At 33.6% G+C, this 22,813-nt stretch overlaps 1 protein-coding gene across 4 annotated transcripts in view; it reads right to left on the bottom strand.

The window, feature by feature from the left end:
• Positions 1–11,884: 11,884 nt before the first annotated feature.
• LOC114324457 (uncharacterized) overlaps positions 11,885–22,813 on the bottom strand; it is a 558,952-nt gene continuing 548,023 nt past the window's right edge. For all 4 annotated transcript variants that reach the window (XM_028272313.2, XM_028272315.2, XM_028272314.2 and 1 more), the window contains exon 6: positions 11,885–20,900. In XM_028272313.2, coding sequence (XP_028128114.1) covers positions 20,481–20,900 — 420 coding nt within the window. In that variant the 3' untranslated portion in view covers positions 11,885–20,480. The remainder of the gene's footprint in view (positions 20,901–22,813) is intronic.

Below are 22,813 nucleotides of genomic sequence, written 5' to 3'. Positions count from 1 at the left end.
TTCGATTAATTCTTCTTCTTCAGCCTGTTTGCATCCACTCCTGGACAAAGGCTTCCCCATGGATCCTCCATTCTTCTCTGATTTGTCCTATTTGGTGCCAGTTTCTCCCCATTTTTCTTTGATGTCGTTTGGCCATCGTTTTTGTAGTCTTCCTCTACTACGACTATGCTCGCGTGGTCTCCAATGTATAATGTTTCTCGTCCACTTTTCGTTGTGTTGCCGTGCCACGTGTTCTACCCAGTTCCAGTTCATTTGCGCAATTCTTTCAATTACATCTTCCGTCTTCGTCCTGTTTCGAATATCCTCATTTTGTATATATCTTCCCTCAGAGATACTCCTAACATAGCCCGTTCGATCGTCCTGTGTATCGTTCTCAATCTATTGACTGATACTCTGTAAGTGTCATGGTCTCCATTCCATAACTGGTAGAATACAACTGTTGAATACCCTTCTCTTTAGATTTGTTGGTATCCTTTTGTTTTTCAATAAATCACTGAGTCTTTCTACTGCTGCCCAAGTCATTCGGATTCTTCTATTTACTTATCTTTACCGTTTGATTCTGTTTACCAAGTTTGATCGTGTGACCTAGGTATATAAACTCTTCGACATTTTCGAGATAGTGTCTTCCTGTGTAACTCCTCTCTCCGTTCTTATTTTGCGTGTTATTAGAGCTTCTGATATTTTATTTGTATACTTGCATTGTCGTATATTAGTCGAGGAAATGAAACTGAGAAAATGGCAAAACCTCGCAATTTTTTCGTCCAGCATCGATTTGTACAAAAATTTGGGATTAGGCTCATTACACCCTCTAGTTCATTTTCTATATTGAGCCGTTGTACGCTTTTGAGGGTTTTTTTAGGGTGATTTTTTAAGGGTGAAAACTACCCATAATTGTAAAAAATTATAAAATAACATTTTAAACTTTAATATTGTCAACATTTGGTTCTTATTAATTTGGTCAATAGTAGTAAAATTTGGTTTTGATTGGTTAAATAATGATTGTTTTATGCTTTAAGATACAATATCTTAATATTTCAACCCTTAAAAACCTCTCTTAATAACATTACAATTTTTATAAGTGAATAATTTAGATTAGATTTATACAGAAAAAAAAAATAGAATTAAAGAATTACAAAAATATTTATTTACACAAATTTACAATACAAACAGTTTTTTAGTAATCTTCCAGTATACGAACCGGTTTTGTGGTATTATAACATACATTGAAAATGATCCATAAGCGGACTATTCGAATTTTTCTAAAAAAAAAAAATCGTTTTATACACATAGCACCTTCTGGTAGGGGAGCCTAAGCGAGGATTTTTGTAGTTACTCGAGCGCGTCAGATTATCATATGGGGAGAACCCTGGTACCCTGTAGTGTAGATGTACCTCTACCACATATTGGCTCTAAACACAGGGGAGTTCGTTAAGGGGGGACCGAAAAAAAAATCTATCCTTAGAAAAACTCGAAATCGTCAGATTAATATAAGGTAAATTAGGTACATGCAAAACAGTGTATATTTAAAAAATCTGACGATTTGGGCGGGGCGTAAGGAAATGGGTGAGTCACAAAGTTTCACAAGAAAAAAGCGAATATTTCGCGAAATGAACGATAGATATAAAAAGTAAAAAATAAGTGCTCAATGTTTGTCAAAAATCTATCGAATGATACCAAAAACGACTGCCCACGGAGAGGGGTGGGGGTAAATTTAAAATTTTAAATACGAATCCCGCGATATTTCGCGAATGAACATCAAATCGAAGAACTGAAACATACACTTATTCAATATGTTTGAAAAATCTATCGAATGGCACCAAACACGACCCCCCACGGATGTGGGGTGGGGGGTTACTTTAAAATTTTAAATAGAAGCCCCCATTTTTTATTGCAGATTTGGATTCCTTACATAAAAATAAGTAACTTTTATTTGAAACATTTTTTCGAATTATGGATAGATCGCGCTATAATTGGAAAAAACGATTGTCGGAAATGGAAAATTAAATTAAAAATGGAAAGTCCCCACTAAAATGGAAAACTTTACTTAACTTTTTTTGGTTTTAGAACCTACTCTTCACAACCCAATAGGTCCCCAAAGCGCTCGAGTGACTGCACATTTAGCATATTTTCCTCCCCTACTATTCATTTTTGTCAAAAAAAGTTTTTTCAAAAATGTTTTTGTTGGATTTTTAAACAGCTATAAGTCTGTGTAAACTAAATTCCGTAATATCGCTTAGTTTTTAATTGGGGTGAGTTTAAATAAAGGGCTCGAATAAGGGGGTGTTTGCTGGTAAATAGAGGTTTTAAACAGCTACATCTCGCTAACTGTTCACTTAATTGAAAATCTGTGTACAAGGGAATTTTATATATTAAAAAAGCTACAATTTAGTAGTCCACCATTTTTTTCGTATCTCCAGTATTTTCGGAGATTTTAAAATAAAAGGTCAAAAATACAAAATTGCAAAAAATCAATTTTTCTTTAAACACCAATTTTTCTAAAATTTGGCCTTTTAAATAGGTCAAACTTCTTGAGTGTATTGATAATATAAATATAAAAGGAATTATAGAAAGGTGAAGACCAATTTTTAATTAGGAGGGTAGTTAATGGGTTGTTACCCATTGTTAAAGTAGATACAGTTTTCACTGATTTTTTCGTAGAGAAAAGTAGGTACCGACATTTTTTTGATCATAAGTCGCTCAATTTTCATGCTAGAAACTTTTTATTATTATTTTTTGAAAGGACTAATTGTATAGGTACTTGAAAAAAGATTATTTAAGTTTTCCTAGAAAAATGCAAAGGTTTCGCGTTATTTGGCTTTGAATATTTCAATTTACGCATTTGACGAAAAAAGATAAATTTTAACGTGCCGTATCTCGGTTTGTATTGGTCTTAAAGATATTATAGCAAAAAAACTTGGTTTGTGTTACTAAAAGATACAATGTTGATATCTACAGTTTTTTTGATAAAATGCATATTTTTCGAGGTATTCTCAAAAAACCCTCTAAAAAAGTCGTTTTTTTCGTCACAAATCTGTTACTTTCAAGCGCGAATATCTCAAAAAATATTAGTTTTACTTTCTTAGATTCACATCGATTTACATGGTTAACATGTAATAAAAAAATTCCCACCCCCGAGATGGGGTGGCAACCACCCCAAGGTTTTAGCGTACAACGGTATGATATAGAAAATGATCCTTGGACTATGCCCTACCTTCTGTGAAAATTTCAAGTAAATGCATGCTGGACGAAAAAATTGCGAGCCAAAATGCTTCAGTTCCTCGACTATATGCAGTTTAGGAGTATTCTATATCTGAAATAAATCCTTGCGTTATTCATTTCTTCTAATACGGCCTACAATTCTATGGAATCGAATGCCTTATTGTAATCCACAAATGCCAAATGAAGAGGTTCATTGTATGCGTTACACTTTTCGATGTGTCCTTATTGTCTGTAGTCTGTAGGTGTTCTATGGTACTATAATCTTTGAGGAATCCCGCTTGTTCAACAGACTGGTAACTATCGAATTTATTTGATAGTTTTCTAGTAATTTTCGAGTTTGTGCTTGTTTTCGATTAATTACAATACGATAAAGAAATTTAGTTTTCCCTGTTATATAGTCGTACTTGCAGGAAATATTTTGCAGGAAATATTCTTGAATAAGGTAAAAAGCAATAAAAAACGTATATCTATTTAGTTTATATTTATTTAAAAATTGTCGATTAAAAACAATAACAAAATAATGTTTATAATGACAGTGTTACCCATAATGGTGAACGACTGAACGAAATTCTATCAAAATTCGTTCATTGATTAATTTTACAAGTTGATTGGACTAGCATATTACAAACACTGATTTGTTTTGTTCTACTACTTCTGAATTAAACCAACTATTGTGCAATCAGGCTAATTTTGGTTGAGTCATTAAGGTTCTCATTACCGAAGTTAATAATATTTGCGGCATTGAGAAACTACTGAAATTTCAACAGAAATCAATTTATCTGGCCATCTTGGTAATTGAGCTGTTGTTTATGCTCTAGTTATATTTAGAATTATGTTTAAATTTGCATTATTACATGATTATACTCATTTTTGGATCTCCTAGATTACAGAGAATGTTTTTATTTTCACCTAAAATTCTTAACTTAGTATCCTTTAGAAATCATAATGACAAATGACATTTCCCATCTCTTAGTATATTTTAGCGTAACGTATGTCCTAAAAGTTTTGGCACAATTTTTTTATCGAATTTTTTTATTAATGAAGAAATTGATTTAAACTTACTAGTTACTAACTAGTTATCATAAATTACAATTCAATACTTAACTAAACTATACTATCGAATTATGTGGAGTTGCCCATTCTTCTCTACTAGAGGCAAATTTCTTCGAATCAATTTCGTGAGGTCCTGGGCGGAATTCAGATCAATTTCCCTTAGTTGTTCGCAATTTATTCGTCTTAATTGTTCCTCATCTTGTGATTCCCAGCCACCATGATAAATTTTCAGTAGCCCAAAAAGCCAGAGACAGTAAAGCCCAAAAATCCTTTATTGGCCAAGCCTGCGGCAAGTTTGGAGGATTATCGTTTTTGGGAACAAGTATTTGGTGTTGTAGCGGCCAGTTTTGGGTATTTCTTGAGTATTATAAGGTCTCAAGGAGTTTCGCTTGAGAGTATTTGGGGCATTTACGTCTCTTTCGATATTTTACACCACTATTCTTTAATTCCAAGGATATAGTACTCTTAGAAGACCTGTATTGATGAGCCAATGTTCTAGTTTCCATTCCAAGCTGATTTTTTGCTCCTCTCGCCAATCTCTCTGACTTCTGGGCAGTAAATGCACGTGATCTTCCACATGTTGGTAGATTGAGCCATGGTTTTCCCTGCTCGCACTTCGTTATTGTTCTATAAATGGTTCTGCGTGAATTGTTTTTTCATTCGGAAATATTCGACATATTTCACCTTTATGTACCCGTCAAACCAAGTCGTAGATACTTTTTCTTGTTTGTAATTTATATTACATCTTATAAAGCAAAAGTTTCAAAATAAATAAATCTAAACTGACAATAAACAATGTAAACAAGCTTTTGTTTCCCGAGGCAACTTGAAATTATTTTGTTTTTGTTAATATTAAATCCAACGAATTTTGTCCCAAAACTTTTAGGACATAAGTTATGACTATGAACTATGACAGCCCGTTGAAATGTGAAGCATATCACAGCTGAATGAACCTAACGTTCTGGTCAAAATAAAAATACTTGTAAAACTGATAGCTAGTACAATGGTTTGTGATTTTTTCAACTATTTGAAACATTCTGAGGTTAGAAAGGTATGAGGTTATAACCTCCTCAACAACTCGGGAGTTATACGCTCTTTAAATACAATTCTGAAGGGAGTCAGGTAGGGTTGTGTGCTGTGTCCAGTGGTGTTTAATTTATATTCAGATAGAATATTTAAATGTGCTTTACCCAATTTCGAGTAAGGTGTAAAAATTAATAGAACACTAATACCATTAGATACGCAGATGACACAGTTATATTAAACGATGACTAAAATATATTGTAGTGTCATTTAAACTCCATTAACATGGTGGGAAAAGAGGTGCGACTGAAAGTTAATTGTTCTAAAACCAAATAAATGGTATCTAGTCGCTTATCTTATCAATCGTCATCATCATCATCAATGGCGCTACAACTCTTCGTGAGTCTTTGCCGCGTTTACTATTGCCTTCCATGTTTGTCGGTCCTGTGCCACTAATTCCCATTGTCGCACTCCCATTTTCTCTAGATCTTCTTTGACTGCATCTTTCCACCTTCTTCTAGGCCGCCCTACAGACCTTCTTCCATCTGGCCTTTCCCAGAACACATTGTTTATAAGGCGATTGTCGTTACTGCGTATCACGTGTCCTGCCCATCTGAGTCTATTAGCCTTTATATCTGACTAGATTTTCTTTTCCAAATAGAGACTCTAGCTCGTTATTGTATCTGCACCTCCATTCGTTTGTCACGCTGTCTCTGCAAGGGCCATATATCATTCGAAGGATTTTACGTTCCCACACCAGCAATTTATTTACTTCTCTTTTTGTTAGCGTCCATGTTTCGCTTCCATACGCGACTGCTGGTCGTATTATGGTCTTATATATCTGGATTTTTGCACCTCGTGAAAGAAGTTTTGACTTCATTAGATGTTTCATTGCAAAGAAAGATCTGTTTCCTGCCATTATTCGCGTTTCAACTTCTCGCTCTATTTTTTGTCATTTGTGATTGTTGCTCCTAGATATTTAAATTCTTTAACCACTTCGAAGTTATGATCGTTTATAGTAATATTTTGCCTTTTCGCCCGTCGTTCTTGTTTTGAGACGACCATGTATTTTGTTTTGTCTTCATTTATTTTTAGACCGATGTTTAATGCAGCTTCTTCAAAGCTCGAGAAAATATCCTTAATTTCTAATGATGATTGTGCTACTGCATCTACGTCATCGGCAAAGACGAGTATGATTTTTGCTCCCCGAGCAGTTATTTCTGGTTTGAGTTTTGGATACATTTTTCGCATGACATATTCTAAGGCCAGGTTAAACAACAATGGGAACAACGGATCTCCCTGTCTTAGTCCAGAATTTACGCAGAAAGCATTTGATATTTTTCCCCCTATTCTAACTTGTGCAAAGGAGTTACTTACACACATGTGTGTTACCGCAGCTAGTTTCTTGGGTACGCCGAGCTCGATCATTGCCTTCCATAATGTTGCACGATTAATTGAATCATAAGCCTGTTTGAAGTCTATAAAGATCTGATGAACGTCCTGATTATATTCCCAATACTTTTCAAGGATTTGTCTTATTGTAAATATTTGATCTTATCAATCGTGGACCTTGAAAATATCTACTATTACCCGATTAGCGACTTTTCAAATGTGGTTGCATGGATGAACATTAAAAATACCGTGGATAGTTAAACGGACAAGTGAAAAATGTTCTTAACAGAGTAGAAGCTATTCGTCAGCTGATTGATAGCGTCAAATTCAGGAAAATAGCATATTATCTTAGACATGTAATGCGGGGAAGACAGTATAAATTTCTTTAATTAATTATCTTCTTTTTCTATCTTTTTATAAGCAATTCTGCTTGTGCTTTGGCGGGTTGATACCTCTATGGAAAATTGTCACTCCATCTTTTGAGCGGTCAGCCGATACCTACTTCTTCTACCGATTGGTGAGTTATCTCTTGATATTTTGCTATTTTGAGCACACGTGTCTCCCCCATTCGGCTTATATGGCTATTACATTCTTTTCTTCTATTTAGTGTCCATTCGTTTACACACTTTACTGTACATTGTCTTCTAATGTCTTCATTCCCCATTTCCTGTAATTATTCTTCTGTAATTGTTCTCAGTACACATTCTCAATAACATTATGAAAAACATTACGTTACAGACGTTAACGTGAAAAAAAATGTTTTGGGATAAAAATATAGTACCACTGAATATTTCTGAACAAACTGAGTGCATAATTTGTTACATTTAATACAAAGATTGCCAGATTAAATTAATTGTAAAATAATTGCATGCAATGCAGTAATATAACAACTCCAGCTATTTAGTATACTTACATAAAATAATCTAATAATTTCTTAAAGAAAAGTACCATATACATAGTTTTTTTATCGTTTAACAACAAAGTGAATTAAATTAAACTATAATTCTAGTGAAGTCAATACAACTTGTAGTCTTTGTTTTTTAAATGAACAATTAGCATTATAATATTTGTGATTTATTCCTGATCTTTCTTAATTTTCAATAACATATTTGGCAGTTTTATAATCATATAAGAATGAAAAGAAGATGTACCTAGGTATATGTTTAGTAATCTCTGAAATATTTTTATTGATTTAGATAGAGAATTAGGTACTCAAATTATTAGACTATTTCAAGGATATTACAAAAAGGAAAGGAAAAATACACAATCTAGTTCTAGCTAGATATGTCAGCAAAAGAAGTACTTTGATCTAATTTGACAAGAAAACTATTGCATTTTTTTTCAATTGACAAACACTATATAGTCTGTTCGCTAAACTCAGACGCAACTTTCTAGATATTTCAGTCGGTAATTTTGCCAATTTTAGTAAAATTGGCCAAAAATAATTACTAAATAGTTAACAATCACTAAATAATTAGTAATTTTGCCAATTTTCGCAAAATTGGCAAAAAACAAAAAAATTATCGACTAAAATATCTGGCCAGTTGCGTCTGAGTTTAGCGAACCGACTATACCGTGCAATACAAATGAGGATATTGAAATGTATATTATCAGTGCTGTTGAACTTTTATAAAATAGAGAATTTGATATTAAAAGATTAAAGATTTTAATAAAGTAAAGCTTTAATTTTAACTTCCAGATAGGGATGGATTCAAGCCGAGCTCGAGATAGAAGCTCGGCTTGAACTTCGAGCTGTAGGTTGAGCTCGTGGCTCGTGTCCGCTCGGCTCGAATAGTTCGAGCCGAGCCGAACCGAGCTCGAAAACATAATGTGTGTAAAATGTAACGTTGGGAGTAATTTATGGACACACTGTATATTGAAAACAAGAATAAAAACCGCTAAACGCCGTAAAAATGAGTGGCGCATACAATATTCCAGCTACAAAAGATCTGATATGAATATTACGTGGCGCGAAAATGTATTTTCATTTTGATGTAAAACAAAATTCTAGTTTTATTTTAAAAGATTTTTCCATAATATTTGCTAAATTTGAAGTAAACGCGCCACAAAAGAGTAACTTTGATACAGTTTGAATTTTGAAACTCTTTTCTGGCGCGTTTACTTCAAATTTAGTAAATATTATGGAAAAATCTTTTAAAATAAAACTACAATTTTGTTTTGCATCAAATTGAAAATACATTTTCGCGCCACGTAATATTCATATCAGATCTTTTGTAGCTGAAATATTGTATGCGCCACTCATTTTTACGGCCTTTAGCGGTTTTTTATTCTTGTATCAGGAGTTTTTCAAAGTTATTTATAAATTAAATGTATGAAGTTGAAGGCAATGTTCTTCTGTAGCTTTATAAATGGTCACCTTTGTTGCAATATCTCCCAAATGATCTAGTGTTCATCGAATGTACACTAGATTTTTTTCTATTCGAAATAGATTGAAAAAAAATATTGAGATGGCCGGTAAATGAAGTCGGATTGCCCGTTGCCAGATCAAATTTAGCGTCGTAACCACTACAACTACATAAACCATTTCGGGAATAATCGTTAATTGGATTATACTTTTGTAGCTTAATAACTTCTAAACGGTTTAACCGATTTTGATCAGTGAACATGAGTTTTAAACGTATTTCTGTTTCTGACATACAGTCTGTTTCAATTTAAACGTATTGACCAGTAGTATCTGATGGATCTAAGGTCAAGTATGATAACTGAAGCTATTACAGGAATTATTGAGCTTGAGAAACCGTTTTTCCCATAGGAAATAGATTTGATCATACTTATGAAGCCTATAACTTAAAAATTCGAATTTTCCCGGATATAAGGTATACACCGTTAGATTCGTCCAAAGTCCTGCTACAAACGCTCAGTTATTGGCGCAACTCGTACGTTGAAATTTTGAGTAATTGTCGAAAAACCAAAATTTTTAAAGTTTAGTTTTTCAGTTTTTCGGCTCTACTGAGCCATGTGTATGTCTGATCCTGACTGCTTAGACAACATTTGAAAGCTAAACTCAACACTATTGATTTGATTTATTTGCAGTTCTCCTGTCTCTTCTTGATCCGAAGATATATAGTCCCAAAAAATATGCCGTTTTGTACCTACCAAGTCCTATAGCTGGCTTATGTGTGGTCAAAAGTCACAAACTACACCGGTTCTGAATCGGCCCTGACCCCCTCTTCAAACACAGAAAAAAAATTCAAATCGGTTTAACTTTTCCACACACATACATACATACATACATATCCACAAACATTTTCCCTTTTTTAAATAAAAATTGAGTCATTCTTCTGAGCTCGGTAACTTTTGAATGGTATAACCGATTTTCAAAATTAGACATGCGTTGGAAAGGTAATGATCAGTACTATTAGAAACCACAAAGGTCGGACTTACATTTTTGAAGTTTCTGGGAGTTTTGGGGACGAGAACGAAAAACAGACCCTAAATAGGAAGGGCCGCAAAATCCACACCCTTGGACCAAAATGGATGGTTGAAATATGAATGGGTGAGTACTTTAAGATGGGAGTTGACCCAATTTTCAATTCAGTCAGATTTAGAAAATCGAAAATTTCGTTTATATATAGTGTCGCGTGTAGAGGGGTGTGGGTGTGCGCCACTGGCGAGAACTGCCGTTCTCTGGTAATACATATTTCTAGTCTGAATTACTTATTCTCAAACAAAAGCATAAGTCGTAGCAGAAATAAGTCAAAAGTCATTTAGCGTATTAGCTAACATATTGACAAGTTCGTTAAGTAAGTTCGGCTCGTTTCGAATTCAGCTCGGCTCGGATCGAAAAAAAAAATTGATTCGGCTCGAAGCTCGATTCGTCAAACTAGCCGAGCTAAGCTTGAGCTTCTGACCATCCCTACTTTCATTAGTATTAGTTAATAAACGACGGAATATTAGACATTTAAAAGTTTTGTGCCGCTGCACTTCCATAGAATATTGAAGATATGTGTATGACTAACCAACAATTCCCATAGCGAATACATTTTCTTCCATCCCATTCCATTCATTTTGTGTCAGCTTTTGGTTGGTTTAGGTTTAGGAACAATAACATGAGGTGGAAGACAGTACAAGAAACAGTACAAGAAACGGGGGCATATATTCCAAAAATTGAGCTTATCACCGTCTGCGTTTTCTCAAAGAAATTTTCAGCAATATAGTTTTCGCCACGTCGACATACTAAATAAAGTCTACTGCAAATCTATTCCGTAACAACTATACTTTATTTCACGTTAAAAACGGAACGTTGGACTTATGCAGATCAGTGTTGCCAAATCGTTCAGTCACGTGTTGCTACTAGACTGTCGATACAGGATTTATTCTAATCGGAAGGCGTGGCATCGGCGCGCTTCTATCGCCCATAAGAAATACGTAGCCCTATCTCTGCAACGTTCCGTTCTTAATGTGAAACGGTCTATAGGATATTTTTTAGGTTTGATTAAAACAAATTTTCACATTTCCCCATTTGTATTCATGGACATATTCCGGTAGGTGTGAGTTGACGGAATTAATTAAAAATAATAAAAATAAGTTAACGACGAACAGTAAAATATTTATTTATTTTGGTAACAAAAAGTGTTTTGCTTATACATCGCGTAAGAGGGTTTGTTATTGTTTCGGCCCAGCGAGCGGCCGATGTCTCTGGGGTGTTGTAACCGACTGACTGAGTGGCTGAAAAGAAACCACAGATGCTAATCTGTTTGTGATATACCATCTGACCAGATGGGCAATAAATTATTTAGATCTGGCGTTTAAAGGTTGAAACATTTCTGCAGTTTACGTTTTCGAATGCATCTCCAATTGTGAGTTATTGACATAAGGTCTGATAAGGTAATTAATTTATGGGGAATTCAGTTTGTTAAACTGAACACACCAAAAACATATGGTTAAGGATACATTCCGTTTCGTAAAACCGTGTCCCTCTTAGCATCTGGTTTGTATTTTACATGTGAATTTATATGACCCATATTATTTCGTTTTGAGAAAAGTTATTAAAAATTAAGGAAATAAAATTATCAAAAATAGTAATTAAAGCGTACCGCTATAGACATGTTTTATCATACCCTATATTTGGTAAATATAAGATTGTATTATTGCACCTTTTTAAAATTTTAGCTACCTATTTAAAAAAACGTGTGTACATTTAAACCATACTCCTTATAATCTGTAATTTTTTTAAGGTATCTAACAGCTTAATTACCAAAAGAAGATTAAAGGCAAGTTTTCTATAAAAACAAAAAAAATAGAGAATCAATCACACGTAAATGTCAAATGAAAGGGATGATCAAAGTACTTTTATTATTAGACAAAAATGGTATTTAGAACAACATTCTATGATTTCTAAAAGTGATTCAGTGTTTGAAAGAAGGTATTCGTAATAAATACATAATGAAACTTGTATCGGTTTTACCTATATACAATAATAAATTATAAATAGTTTATAAACATAATATACAATATAGTACACTTTAAGAGATAATATAGAAATTTTCTTCAATTCTAAAAAACTTTGGTTGGCCAAAAGAGTCCCAAAATATACAAGAAATATTTACAAATTTCTACAAATGTTACAATCCTATCGAGTGGGGAAACTGATGTGAATCGGCTATAATATATACTTTAAGTGGAATGTTGTATTTTATATTTTCACAGAACTCAAAATTGATACAACAGCTATACTGCTCGGATATTACAAAATCTAAATAGACTCGTTCTACTGGTATAGTAACTGTTATTGACTTAACATTATATCCCAAACTATATGCTCACGTATGTGAGTACAAATAAATATTTATATATCTCTTTTTACTAAAAATATAAGCGCTACATGCACAAATGTTAACTTTCTTTCTTTGCGTGTGATATATGGGTGAAATAAGTGTTACTAAGTCAGAAAGTTAAGTCAACTTTATGCATTCATAAAATGGAGAGTAATATATAATAATTAAATATACAGAATATCATCTAATTCATTAATTTGAATATAAAAAAAATAAAAAATTCAATAAAAAATTTAAAGTTGTTTGACTTCTGCGTGATAGTTATAGCAAAAGAAAGGGGAAACAGTATTAAAAAATACATTATTTTATAATCAAGATAAGTCTGCAAGGCAAGATAGAAAGATCTGAAATATCCTGATACTTTTGAAAATATTTTTGAAAGAAAAACTATTTGTCTGCAAAATTATTCGGACACTTACTTCTTTTCCCAAAATATGCAATGTGCAGCAAAAAGGCACTATACTGATACCTACTTAGTTTAGAAAATTGATAGATATTTAAAAAAATAATAATACCCTTATTGAAAGTGTGATTCCTGAATGATTAATTTCAAAGTTTTATGTGATTAATATCTTGACGAAAATTATAGATAATTTAAAAATTTCATCTCGCATTATTCATAATAGACCCTACATAATACACATTTTTGAGATGAGGTTGTTAAGCAGCTTCTAAAAACAAAAATATACAGGGTGTTTAATTAAAATTAAAGATAATGGACTATGCTAGACTTGAGTGAATCACCCTGTATATTCAAATTTATGTTTAAATAGTCCATAGTTGAATTTAAAAGTTGACGTATCCTAGCGTTTTTATAATTTTCTAAAATAATGACACATGACAAAAACAATTTTATTCCATAAGTGGTTTCCATACATTATAATTTTAAATGATCACCCTGTATTATTCATAAAGACCATGAAATCAGATTGTTAAGCAGCTTTAAAAATATAAAAATATACAGGGTGTTAAAAAATAAAGCTTATGAACTACGATGAATCACCCTGTACATTTGAATTTATGTTTAAAAAGTACACATTTTTATATTGTATTGTACACAGAAATAATTGTATTCCATAAGTGCCTTCTAATATATACAGGGTGTTTCAGAAAAAGGTAACACGTTCTCTAAGATAGGTGAAAAACTGAAAAATAATTGGGGTTTGCTTAGTATAAAATTTTTGCAACGGCATGCGTTTTCACGATACAGGGCGTTGAAGAACAAAAAGTTTTACACATTTTTTTCACTATTTTTCCGAAACTACTGGCAACATCGTATATTATTTGTTATACAAAAATTTTTACTAAGCAAAATAAAATGTTGAAATAATAAATATGTTATTTTATTTTAACTTTTTATTAAAAAAGATAAAATAGAAGAATCCATGAGAAGAACAATAAAGGATGAAGCCAAAAATGTATGTAAGTATATGGCCAAGCAGGGAAAATGTAAATGTAAAATTAGATTTTAAAAGATTATTATTGTAAGTTTTGGACATATTTCAGGTCATGGGACATGAAATTACGATTGGCAGGGATAACCAGACACATGGACTAAAAAGAAGAAACGTTCTTGGGTGGACAGCATTTGGAAAACTGAGAGAGACTTTTAAAAGTGAGTTGCCCACATCTCCCATCATCCTCCCAGTGCGTCCTCCCAGTCTTGACGTACGGATCAGAAACACATACCTTAACTAAAGCCTCGGCTACCAAACTAAGAGTCACGCAGAGAAGAATGGATCGGTCAATGTTAGGAATAACTCTGCGAGACAAAATCAAAAACGAAGAAATCAGGAGAAGAACAAAGGTGACTGACGTCATCAAAAGGATAGCCAGGTTGAAGTGGAGATGGACAGGACACATAGCCAGAATGACAGAAGGGCGATGGACAAAAGGGTTATTGGAATGGAGGCCAAGAGAAGACAAGAGAAGCGTCGGTCGATCGCCTACAAGATGGACATACGACGTAAAAAAGCTAAATAAAAACTGGATGAGAGCGGCGCAGGATATACGTGGTTGGAAACGATGGGAGGAGGCCTATGTTCAGCAGTGGACTTTTGAGGCTGGATGATGATTGTGAGTTTTTTTTATTACCTTAAATGCGATTAAAATAATAACAAAGTTCTTTTACCGAGTTTCCGGTACTTTTCGCAAGCTTTCTTGCGAAATTTAGGTTCCATTTAGGTTCAAATGGTCACTTGGGTGTTACGTAACGTTTAGATAGGGGGAGGGGGGTACATAAAAACGTTACGGTGCGTTATATGGGGGGGGGGTCAAAAATCTTCAAAAATTGCGTTACGTAATACTTGAACGCTTCCTTAGCCGCCATATTGATTTTAAAGCGAAACCAAGATGGCGGTTTTTGCTCAATATCTCGACCATTTTCAACTCTTCGAGAAAAATCAGTCATCACACTTTTTGTTTAAAAGTTGAAAATGGCTGAGATATTGTGCAAAAATGGTCCTCCTTTAAATCAGGACGGCGCGGCGGCTAACGCAACGACAGAATTCACACGAGATTTTAAATTTACACTACTATTGGCAGAAAAATAAAATTTTGGCAGATCCGCATGCAAGGTCAAATGCTATATATATAAAACGACCTTTAAAATGAGGTGTCACTCAACCCCTTTTTATAATAAATATTTTGAGGGATGTAATAGCTCCCGCTAAAGGGTTGATGTAATTTAGTTGAAAATTGGTCTACAAAATATTCCCCTCACAAATAAATTTGACGTGCATATTTTTTGCATATTTTTGACCAAATTATAGAGGGTGGCCACTTTTCAAATTGACACACTGTATAGTTTTCTTTTAAACCCTTACATGTGAAGAAATATTATAAACCAATGTAAAGAGCATTTTACCGAATTTATAGAGAAAACACAGCATCTGATTAATTTTGCTGTCATATAAAAGAAACGAAAAAAATTAAAGAACTTTCATGAACACAGCCTAAATAATGCGGCATTCTATTATAAAAAGATAAGCCAAGCACAAATATCATAAAAATAGAAAAAAATATCTATATTAGTATCAACTTTCAAAACTTTTTGTAGTTCGCTAAAAAAATACTTTTACCACAACTTTTTCTGCGTTTCAGTCTAATAATTACAAAAGTTCTCGATGATATTCTGTATGTATTAATTTTATAAAATATTTTCAGACAGTTTTTAAATAATTCCATAAAAACAAAGTAACCTACCAACAAAAATCAATCGGCAGTTTTCTCATTTTTAATTAAATTAAACCAGCGGTGGTGAATAAATTTAACACAAACATATGCACTGATAAACACGAAAACAAGTTTAACTTTACTTTGGAACAGCGGCGTGGCAAGAAAATGTTTCGAACGGGATATCATATTTATTTGGTAAGTGTACAATTTTAGTACGTTTTCATAAATATTAATAGTGTAAACATTTCTTTTCTACAATGATTGCTATAAATTATTAAGATTTTGGAAAAAATCTTTATTTCCTGGTCGAAAAGAATAATTTCGGAAACGAAATGTTCGAGTTAATTAAGTTCTTATTTTATAATATAGGCAGTAAAATGTCATGGATGGGAACACTCAAGAAAGAAGAGAAATACCTACTGAAAATTACAGAGAAATTTCAGTAACAAGTATGGTCAGTAGATGTATCTTAATACTAATGCCTGGTTGCACCAACAGATCTTAAGCTTAAGACGTGCTTTAAGCTCAGCTTATTAAACATACGCGTTGCACTATTGATTCTTAGATCAATTTTCTGCGTGAAAAAATGGATTGCCACGTGGACTACATCTTAAACTTCGTCTCAGTTAAGATGCGCTTAGATAAAAATCGATAAATTATGGATCTAGGGGCTCAGCTGGGCTAAGCTGGAGCTTAAGATTTGTTGGTGCAACCAGGCATAAGAGTATTAATAGAGTTCGAATATAATTAATACAAATATAAATAACAAGGTGTATTTAGAGCTAGTCGCTCCTACACAGATAATGTCTTCTTCATTTTCTTCTTTTTGAATATACATGACTGTGTCTGTTTTTTTCAATGTGCCTCTAGTAAGTTGTCATTCCATCGTTTTCGTGGTCTTCCCACTGATCGTCTTCCTATTGGGGAACCGTCTCTCGCTGCCCTGACTATCCTATTTGTTGTCATTCGGCTTATGTGGTCATTCCATTATATTCTTATGTTTCTTACCCAGTTATTAATGTTATACACCTTGCATCTCCGTCTGTCCCACAGAGTCTTACCATCGATTTTTCGAAGGGTTTTCATCTCTGCTGTTTCGAGCAATCTTTTTGTTCTCTCTGTATCGGGTCGTGTTTCTGCCGCGTATGTCATTATTGGTCTGATGACTGTTTGGTAAATTCTGCCTTTCATTTCTTTTCCGATATTTTTATTTCTCCATATTGTGTCATTCAGGCAACCTGCAGCTCTGTTTGCTCTATTCACTTGATCTTCCACTTCTGTTTCGAGCCTTCCGTAGCTGGATAGTGTGATGCCTAGGTATTTAAACTCCATCACTTGTTTTATTATCTGACCTTCCAGCTCCAATTTACATCTTATTGGATCTGCTGTTATAACCATGCTTCTTTTGGGAGGAAATTAACATGTTAAATTTTCAGGCGATTATGTTGAATCGGTGCAGCATACGTTGTAAATCATCATCACTTTGAGAGATTAGTATTGCATCGCCCGCCTAGCAGATTATTTTAAGTTGTTTTTCTCCCATTTGGTATCCTTTTTTAGTTCTTACTTTTTTATTATTTCGTTCATGATCAGGTTGAACAATAAAGGACTCAAGCAATCCCCATGTCATCCCTTGCCGGCTTCAATTGGGTCAGTTAATTCATCGTCCACTTTTACTTTAATACAGATAATGTATTCGCATAAAACAAAAAATTAAGACAAAATTCTTCTTCATTAACAATTTTGCATTAACGAAAGGGATTAGGCAGGAATACTATATTTCTCCGAGTATTTCAGAATTTACGTTGCAGCAGCCGTTAAAGAGACAGGAAAGCATATAGAATGATTGTTGAGGTAAACGATACCCGCTTAATATTCTTATTTGCAGATGATTTAGGCCATTGTTAAAAGGCCTGAGCTAAAAAAGCAAAATATTCCAATTGTTACGAGAGGATAATAGAGATAGCGCAAGCATGGCAGCAAATGGCAACAGTTATAGAACAAACAGGACACCATTGAACAAAAATGGGGAATAACCCAAAACGAAAATGGTTTGACAATTAATGAGAGGAAATTCTGGAAATAAAAAGTCACAAAAGACTGAGAATACTACAACATCGAAAAGATGAAAACAAAGCAACAGATCAAGAGCACAGACAAAAGGATTAGTTAGAACTAAAAGAAGATCTACCTAGAACATCAAATACAAAAAATACACAGATGAATGAAAGTAGAGAGATGAACTAGGTAAAGAAATTCCTTATAGTGGTATAAATACGGTGAGGCAAGATGGAAGTGTTGGGAAACAAAAGCTACGAGAAATGAACAGAACACAAGAACTAAAAATGCCGGAAACAGGAATTTCAGAATGGAAACTGAACTTTAGATTAGACTGAAAGAAGAAGCAGATGACAGTAAGTATATGGGATAAATGAGATACTCAAGATATGGATTGGGCGTCGCTATCCACAGAGAAAAGTATTCATGTATTGGTTCTGAAGAAAATTAAGTTCTCTAGTCAGGGCGAATAACCATTCATTTCCACCGAGAAATAAAAATTTGACAAAATTCAAGTACCTGTGAACCTGTAAGATACAAGTGGGGTCTATGACAAGGAAATTAATAGAATAATTGTGCTCTTTGAAATATATAAATTTCAAATTAGCTAAAATCACCTTTTAGCCGATATTATTTCGTACAATTCTTTGAGTGACGTCCGTTCGAAACATTTTTTGATACGCCGCTGTTCTGGATCCAGATATTTAAAATGACTCTACTAATGATGCAGAAACTTTCCCAGTTATCCTTATTTTCCGTCATTAAGCAAATAATAAATTGGCATCGGCTGCAATTATAATCTATAATTGATATCATAATTATAATAATTAGTCAGACTTGGAACTGTAAAATTACAATTTATACACTTTGGTAAATTATAAAGGTGTATCGTACTGCTTTGGGTGCGGTTTGTGTATTTTGTTAATAGCGAAATGTTCGACTTTGCGTGTGCCAAATTAGGTACAAGGTGTACCAGAAAGTTTTTATTCAACATAAATATTTTCTTAACTTACTAAAGACAGTTAGTATTGGTATGAAATGCAATGTTCGATACTTGTTTCAAACTTATTTTTTGATTTAAATTAAACCATTTTTATGTTTCTTTTTTATCATAAATCATATTTTTGAAGCCACAAGGTCATTTTTAAAACGTTTTTATATACTTCGCCTGTTCTTTGACTGTTTTTTTTGTCCGGGAATCTTGTAATCGATTTTAAACATACTTCCCGACTAGCTAGAGATCTGAAATTTTCAGAATAGCTCAGAAGTCGATGACAATGCAATATTCAACAGCTTTTATATGGATGTGTTGAGTTTTATTTTAAATTTTAAGCCATTGTAAATTTTATACGGTAAAATTAGTTCTCACTTTTGTCAAAAGATGGCGCTACTAGTTATCTCAATGATCGTTTTCTCAATAGACGGCGTTACTTTCTATGCCATGTAAAATTTTCAATTCATTTGTAATTGCTAACGAATATATAAGTTAAAAATCGATTACAAAATTCCTTCCTGACAGGAATTGAAACAACAAAATAGTTTATAATTTTATATTGTGTCAGAAATACTGGTAGGTACTAAAAGTAGTAAGAAAACTTTTTGTAGCAATTTATGCTATTTTAAGTTTTTTCTAGTTTAACAAAATTTGATATGTTCATTTAGTAAAGCTATAGATGGGAACGTGACGAAGTATGAGAAATAAGCTTAAACTAAGCAATAGCGTGGTAAACTATGTTTTATTTATTGAATATGATGTGCAACTGATACTTAATAAATAGTATATTAGAAAATATATGGTCCTTCTCGTTTACGCCATGGAAAAATCATGGTCCCTCAACCAAGTAGTTTTAAGAAAACATAAAACATGGAGAATCTTATCTCCTATAGAAAAAGGATGAAGAGAATTATGGTGAGGGAGGTCAAAATATTCATCTGAGCGGTAAGCATAGTATGACGCTGCTGCATGACAGAGAAAGAAACCATTTAGTATCTCCCTCTCCAATAATCTGATGGAATGATGGGATTGATAGTGACATACAAAATAAGATATCATCTACGAATCACTTGGACAGACCTGAAGAAACTTTTTGTTATTCAATTGCGAAGAAAGTTGATGAAGCAGAGAAATTTAATTAAATTTTTTATGAAAAGCGTAGGGAGCATTTTCATTAGAAAATCAATAAATAATCAAAATATAATAAATTTAGTACTTTGTTTTCGGATTACTATCAGTATTTAGGAAAATTTTAGAGAAACAGTCACAACCTCATAGTAAGTACACAAATGTAAGAATGAAAATACATAATCATATCTGCCTACCATGTATTTACGACTATATTCGAGCACACAATTTTAGATTATTCGTACGATAATCATAGAATAATTGTAAAGTAATCGTAGGATATTCGAATATAAATATAATAATACTAATCGTGAATTAATCGTACGATAAACGTACACTAATCGTGAGTACCTAAATCGTAGATTAATCGTGAGATAAGCTTAGTGTGCTGTAGTTTTTTTATTAATAACTGGCTTGTTGATTTGATCTGTTTCTATTAATTACAGTGGCACGTTGTTACTGCTTCATCAATATGAGTATACCTGTCTATTATTTTCGCATAATATAACTAAAATGTTTGATATACACAAAACCGCAACCAAAATAGTACGAAGTACGAAATACGGTTCTTTTAAGTAATTGCACTAAATTTAACTACATTTTGCCATTGTCGATCGCAAAACTCGAGACACCGTTCTCTAAGTCAACGCCAACTCAGCACTTAATTGTGATAGTCTCCTAGGATCTCTTCTACCTCTATTCGAACTTCTAATACTCGTGTGGTTACTGTAGCCCGAATCGGAACCTAGAGCCGAGTCTTGGGAGTACGGTTTCGGTACGGGCCTAAAAGTAGCCAAGTGCCCTATGACCGGAACTGTCTCGTAGGGCCCGGGAGTCATACATTGTATCCTTTGGGTGATGCTGGGGATCTGTCGTCCTCGAGGAGGCGGGTGTTCGACACTGCCCACTCGGGGATACAGCTGAAGAAGCGCGTCGAGGAGCATTCCTTCGTGGAACTCTTGCCGCCGCCTGTCCAGGCTGCGATTGCGTTTGTTTCCCGGAACTGGCGGCAGAGGCTCGTGGGGTCTTCGGAACCTCGGGATGTCTCGCCTTATACACTGAAAAAGTAAAACATTTTAGAGATAACGTTACAAACATCGAAAAAAACATCAAATACTAAAATTATTACTAAAACTTTTAATATTATTGATCAGATATGTCAGAATGTTTAATCTTTTTATGGATGTACTGACAGAGAAGATAAGAAAGGGGGCTGGTTGGCCAATGCTGTTTGTGGATGATATCGTGTTAATGGAGAAAAAAAGAAATGTTGGAGAACACTTGATGGAATGTTCAGAAGATGTTGAGGACATGAGAAGCTGGGTGGAGAAGGCTATTGAAGAGGGGGAACTTAAAGCGGTGTATATGAGGTTGCGAAAAACAGGAACGGTTAGGGACATCGAATTGCTTGACGAAAAACTAGGAAGAGTATAGAAGTTGTATAGATGTTGAAGTACATTGGCTTATACATGACGGAAAATAGGACACTAGATCGAAAAATTGCCCACAGGATACAGGCTGGCTGGGTTAAGTGGAAGCGAATGAACTGGAAGATTGTGACGGCCTGCGTTGGTGCACGGTAGTGAAGGGTGGCCTATAAAGAAGATTCAGGAAAAGAAAATGGAGGTAGCTGAAATGAAAATGTTATGGTGGATATTGGGTAAGACTAGAAGGGACAAGATCAATAACGACATGGTTAGGTAAATAGATGAGGAGAGTTGCAAAGTGAAGAGGGTAGTAGTATAGTAGATTCATGTAAATGAAAAAGAACGAAGAAAAAGAGGGATAAATCAATCCTAAAGGTTAGAAGAGGCGATAAGGAAAAAGATTTCGAAATTGAAATGATAGGATAGGAAATAGAAAAGAAATCACTGCAGAGAAAAGATAGCGTGGATAAAAAATAATAAGAAATAGCAAATGCGGAAAAATAAAAAAGAAAAGGGAGAGAAAATCAAATGAAACAACAAACAAAAATGGAAATAAATATACACAGAGTGGGCCAAAGAAGACAGTACACCTAGATATTTGACAGTATTTATTAGATTTTAAGGAAATGACGAAACAGGTCGATTTTTGATCTAAGGGGAACACATTTTTACGGTACATACATCTGTCATTTGTCAACCCCCTCCTTTCCACCCTTTTTTTTAAATAGGGAATAGGGGTCATTTGCTAGCTCATTTGAAAGGATATTCAATTCTCTATTCAGTAATATAAACATTAACATAATTATTTATACAGGGTGTCCAAAAAAATATCATTATATTAAATTAATATTAATATATTAAATTAATTGACGCAAAAAGAAGAATGTATGTAATTTATTTAATTCAAAATACATTCCACTGCTTTCATAAAACAAAAAAAAAATGTTTTTTGATAAATAAACATTGCTTTTCGCTTAAGGTGAAACAGTAGCGATCAACAGGTAGCGAAAACGCGTTCCAAGATTGCGGCTGTAATTTTGAATATTTTTTCGAGATATTTGGCACACGTATTCGTAATATAATAAAGAATGGCGGTACAGAGTCCAATTTGAAAAATATATTAATATGTGGAAATTACTCTGTAATTAAATACAATATTAAAAAAACGAGCCTGTACCGCCATTAAGAAGAACAAAAAAATGCACTTTCTTCAAATAAACATTTTTATCCGATGCCTAGATTTTGTGTCATTTTGGAACTACTAATGAAATAAAAAAATTTAGTAGTTCCAAAATGACACAAAATCTAGGCATCGGATAAAAAAGTTTATTTGAAGAAAGTGTATTTTTTTGTTCTTCTTAATGGCGGTACAGGCTCGTTTTTTTAATATTGTATTTAATTACAGAGTAATTTCCACATATTAATATATTTTTCAAATTGGGCTCTGTACCGCCATTCTTTATTATATTACGAATACGTGTGCCAAATATCTCGAAAAAATATTCAAAATTACAGCCGCAATCTTGGAACCCGTTTTTGCTACC

Source organism: Diabrotica virgifera, chromosome 6 (genome assembly GCF_917563875.1).
Source record: "Diabrotica virgifera virgifera chromosome 6, PGI_DIABVI_V3a".
NCBI lineage: Eukaryota > Metazoa > Arthropoda > Insecta > Coleoptera > Chrysomelidae > Diabrotica > Diabrotica virgifera.
The sequence above is the reverse complement of the archived record's forward strand: the minus strand, read 5'-3'. Positions and strand labels throughout refer to the sequence as shown.